Source organism: Apaloderma vittatum, unplaced genomic scaffold (assembly GCF_000703405.1).
Source record: "Apaloderma vittatum isolate BGI_N311 unplaced genomic scaffold, ASM70340v1 scaffold1208, whole genome shotgun sequence".
NCBI classification, from domain to species: domain Eukaryota; kingdom Metazoa; phylum Chordata; class Aves; order Trogoniformes; family Trogonidae; genus Apaloderma; species Apaloderma vittatum.
The window spans coordinates 32,343-37,281 of record NW_009728821.1 but is presented as its reverse complement, the minus strand read 5'-3'; the positions used below and the strand labels follow the sequence as shown (position 1 = coordinate 37,281).

The window sequence follows — 4,939 nt, the reverse complement described above, 5'->3', positions numbered from 1 at the left end:
AGCGTCGTGATTTGCGGTTGCTAAACGTGGTGCCTGGCAGCGCTAACGCTTTCGCCGGGTTTGTTTTCTGCAGGGCGCGTTTGAGAAGATATTTTCCTTCTGGCCACTCTCCAAGTGTTTCGAGCTGAATGGGAACGTCTACGAGTGGTGGTTTCGGTGGAAGCTGGATCGCTATGTATGTGACACTGGCACATGGATTTATTCTGGTCTTCTAAGTGGGTTTAAGTTGGGGCAGAGGGAGGGCTGTTTCCCTTCCCTCCAGGGAAAGCAGGAGTTTGCCCCAGGTTAATAGAAGACTAAGCTGCATTCACCTTACTTCTATAAATGTCTGTCAAAGCCTTGCTTAAAAGCAACGTTGATTTATATTTGCTGCTGGACTCTTTTTTATTTACTTTTTAAAAAATAAAGTCATGAAGTGACCTACACTTGTCTCTTCTCAAAAATTTTGCTGTGAAAATTAAACACCTGTAACTCTTCAGGCTGTTGAAATGTGAGGCAAATTGCTGTGCTGACTTTCTTAATAGTATTTTTTCAAAGTTATGTAAGTTAAGGTTATATTCTCTTCAAGGTAGCCTTTAAAACAATTTTAAAAACAGGATCTTGGTGCCCAAACCAGGTTATCCTTGCCCTTCAAACAGTTTTCTGGTGGGAAAGTGGTTTTTTTTCCAGTTACTGACCCTACAACGTGGGGAAAGAGAACAGGGAGTCATTGGTTTGGTTTCTTTTTTGCCTTTTTGCTAAGGTAAGAGTAGTTTCTGAGGTGGGAGCATCTATCTGCCTCATGGTCAGCAGGATGGCTCGCTCCGTTCTCCTGAGGGCTGTCTGCAGGAACGGGTGTTTCCCGAGCACGCAGCCCACACGTCCCGGGCTGCTCCTGTCCTCCGCGCACGCGGCGCCGCGACATTTCAGGCGCGGAGCTTTGTTGCCTGCGGACAGTGTGTGCTCTGTGAGGCCGCTGGAGAGGAGGTCCCAAAATAAACAGAGAAGACAAGCACCGGGCGAGTCCAGGGCAGCATCGTGTTGCCAGCTAGTGAGGGCTTGGCACGAGATCAGAAAACACTCGGGGGAAGAATCGTGTCTGAGCAGGGGGAAGCACTTGTAGCGCTTCTTGAACGTTTTCACCTGCCAGCTTGGGAGGAGGCCAGAGACTCGTGTTTTTTCTCGAGGTCCCAAAATAAACAGAGAAGACAAGCACCGGGCGAGTCCAGGGCAGCATCGTGTTGCCAGCTAGTGAGGGCTTGGCACGAGATCAGAAAACACTCGGGGGAAGAATCGTGTCTGAGCAGGGGGAAGCACTTGTAGCGCTTCTTGAACGTTTTCACCTGCCAGCTTGGGAGGAGGCCAGAGACTCGTGTTTTTTCTCCAGAGAAAACCCTTTTAGATGCTGCCATAGATGGCAGAAGGGGGAGTAGGTACTTGAAAGCTTCTTGAAATTTCCCTGTCGTGTCTTGAATGCTCTCTGAAGCATGAGTGAGTGTTCTGTAGCTGTAGTTTTTGAGTTTAAAATGCAGCTTTTAAAATGCGGCTTATGGCAACCTCGTATAGAAAGCCAGGTTTTGTTTCCTTTAGGATCATAGAATGGTGAAGGTTGGAAGGGACCTTGAAGATCATCTCATTCCAACCCCCCTGCTGTGGGCAGGGACACCTCTCTGCCACCAGCCCAGGTTTCTCCAAGCCCCGTCCAACCTGGCCTTGGACACCTCCAGGGATGAGGCACCCACAGCGCCCTGGGCAGCCTGTGCCCGTGCAGGAAGGCAGGCATGCAGGAATTTTTGACACATCCGCTTGGGCATTACAAGTCGTTTATCTGGTAGCATTTCCCTGAAGAGTCTGTACCCGAAGTACTTGCAGAAGCCGTGAAGTATTCATTGCATTCTGTCTGTCTTTTACAGGTGGTTTTCCACGGGATGCTCTTTGCTTTTATTTATCTGGCCTTGCAGAAGCGTCAGATGATATCGGAAGGAAAGGGAGATCCTCTGTTCTCCAGCAGAGTTTCAAACGTTCTATTATTTATTTCAGTCGTATCCTTTTTGGTACGTACCAAGTACAGCTAGTAAAATCAGGTTTGTAACTCTCTAAAGAACAAGTTTTCTGAAGCTCTCGTTTAGAAAACGTATTGATTTAAAAACTCAACTCTTGCTCGGGAGGCATTTCAGCTGTGTTTGGGTGCACAGCCCTGCCTGACCTACTCAGTAAAGTGTTTTTCCTTCGAGTCAGCTGTAGATCACACCACCGTCACTCTCTCAGTTCATTGCAAAGGTTGGGTCATGAAATGATGTGGTAGATGCTGCAGCTCCTGGCTCTCGATTGCTTTTCTGTTTGTGATGAGAAACTGTCACCAGGATGCTCAGGGCGTGAGTAGCGATGGTACTCAGCAGCTGCAAAGAATCGGAGAGCAACAAAAGTAAGCACAGCGTAGTTTTTGTTCTAGGACTGGCCCACATCTTAGCCAGGCAGCGACTGCTGACGCATTTTGCTTTTCAGTGTTACATACAACTGCTCCACAGATTGATTTTTTTATGTCTTTCAGACCTACTCTGTTTGGGCGAGTAGCTGTAAAAACAAGACAGAGTGCAATGAGCTCCATCCTTCTGTTTCGGTGGTGCAGGTAATTCTAGTCCTTTTCCTTACAGTGGTAGAATCCATCAGTTACTTTGAGGCCTTTTTTTAAAAAGAATCATTTTTAAATACACTTTTGCTTTAGCATGGGATGTCATTTGAAAGTGGAAGTGATGTGACTACACTGCTGGCTGCTCCACTGTTCGCCAGCTCTCTGGCTCTGTTCCCAGTCTGTTCCCTTTTTTTTTGAAATGGTTTGCCCTGCTCTCACTTGAGGCAGCACGTGTGACTTAATTATTCAAAACTTATTTGTCCATCTTGTCGTCCTCTCTTTGAAAATTGAGAGTTAACTCAGGTTTGTGGCCACCCTCATTTTGGGCTGCCACGGTATAACCTGTTTTGAGACTATGCCTGGTAATATCCATCAACAGCAATGCCACGATTCTAGATGTAAATGTGACTTTCTGTGCTATAAGGACACGTGTAAGAGATTTGCAGCTTCAAGACCTACTTTGTTAAGCACAAACTGGATTTTTGTTTGATTTGTGCATTTATTAGAATTTAAAGAAAATACAACGCATGATGCACTTGAGTGAAAAGGGATAAACCTTTTCCTTCTGTGTGTAATCTGCTCGTCATCCACTGTCACCTTTTCTTTTTTTTTTCCCTTGTTTTAAAAAAAAGATTTTAGCTTTCATCCTCATCAGGAACATTCCTGGCTACGTGCGATCTGTGTACAGCTCGTTCTTTGCCTGGTTTGGCAAAATTTCGTTAGAGGTAAGTAGAACGATGAGAGTACGGCCGGTGGAAACCTCAGACGTGTGGGGTGAATTTATTATCCGAGCTGTGGTGGATCACACACCTAGTGAAAACATCCGCGGGCTTCCTGCAGCCCCTGCGGTTGTGTTGGCCTTCTGTCATGTCGCAGCTTCCACCCGCATTCAAAGATCACACCTGAAATAGCGATGGCGCCGCAGCAAACCTGCCGCTTGCGCTGTTTTGGGGAGAGAGTTGGGGGTTGTGAGAGCAGGGATCGAATGCAGGATGAGCTGGGCAGGTGGAAAATAGAAATCGAAGCCTGTTAAGAACCAGCATGAGTTACGCTGACGAGTCCGTGCCTGCTTACAAGGGTGTTTGCCCTGGGAAGCTTTCCCGCGTCAGTAAACAAATGCAGCTTTACCAGGGAGATCCTGGTCTTGTTCTGCTGAGTGTGTGTTTGGAACAGCAGGGATTACCTCGCTTTTACCTGCTAATGTTTAATGTGTAATTTTATTGTAGTACTAAAATATTTTTAAAGGAGAGAGGAACTTACAGGAGAAGCTCACTGTAATACTATGTGTGTGTAGCACATGGTTTTTTAATTTATTTTTCTCTTAAAGGATCACGTGCTCACTGTTGTGATTCCTGGTGAGCCCGAAGGTGTTTAAGGGCCCTTCGCGTTCACCAGCAGTTGAAGCGTTCTCTTCTGTTTGCAGGCACCTTAGCTCAGTCCCTCACCAGAGACAGAGTAACCGGGCGCAGGCGAATTTCTCCTCTGTTCTGAATCGTAGTTTTGGTGGGAAAAGGCCTTTAAGAGCTCAGGCGTGCGGCGCTCCCCTGGCTATGGGCCAAGCACACCCAATGCGCTGCGTAACGTGACAGACTCATAGTGTTGTCTCGCAGCAAAGATGTGGAAAACAGCTCCTCAGAGAACGGTATTTAATCACGGCCGCCTGACTTCAGCAGAAGCAGAGGGTGTAGGTTGTGCAATAGTAGGATTTGGATGTTTTTACAGAAAGAAAAGTATTTATAGACAAGTATTAACCACGCTCTCGTTTCCTTTTAGCTTTTCATTTGCCAGTACCACATCTGGCTGGCGGCAGACACGAAGGGGATCTTGGTGCTCATCCCCGGGTACCCAATGTTCAACGTCCTTGTCAGCACTTTCATATTTGTGTGCGTGGCCCATGAGATCTCTCAGATCACCAACGATCTCGCTCAGATTGTGGTTCCGAAAGACAACTCGACTCTGCTGAAAAGGCTGCTGTGCGTAGCCGGCTTCTTCTCTGGACTGCTCCTCTTCTCAGCAATGCAGGACCGGGCAAGGCATTAACTCGAACAGATTCTTGGAAACTTTTCCTCAGGTTTACTTTGCGTCTGCCTGAACAAAAACTCTCGAGGAGACATTTGAGGTGTCGAGGAGACATTGAAATGCAGCGTGTGGGAGATGTACATAGTGCACCTGTACATATTTGGTGTGGAAATAGCCTTCTCCAACCGCCCGAGAACCGAGAGTGCGCTGTACAGAACTGCGTGTGGAAAGGGGTCTGTTCTCCCGGATCCCTGCTCCCGTTCACGTGTGTGTTCAAAACACGGCCCGAAGCAGCGGAGTTCCATGGTT

General features: G+C 47.3%; 1 protein-coding gene across 1 annotated transcript in view; it reads left to right on the top strand.

The window, feature by feature from the left end:
- CASD1 (CAS1 domain containing 1) overlaps window positions 1–4,690 on the top strand; it is a 19,810-nt gene extending 15,120 nt beyond the window's left edge. Inside the window, exons 13-17 of the mRNA XM_009874193.1 lie at window positions 74–175; window positions 1,893–2,033; window positions 2,531–2,608; window positions 3,244–3,336; window positions 4,385–4,690. Coding sequence (XP_009872495.1) covers window positions 74–175; window positions 1,893–2,033; window positions 2,531–2,608; window positions 3,244–3,336; window positions 4,385–4,651 — 681 coding nt within the window. The 3' untranslated portion in view covers window positions 4,652–4,690. The remainder of the gene's footprint in view (window positions 1–73; window positions 176–1,892; window positions 2,034–2,530; window positions 2,609–3,243; window positions 3,337–4,384) is intronic.
- Window positions 4,691–4,939: the final 249 nt, after the last annotated feature.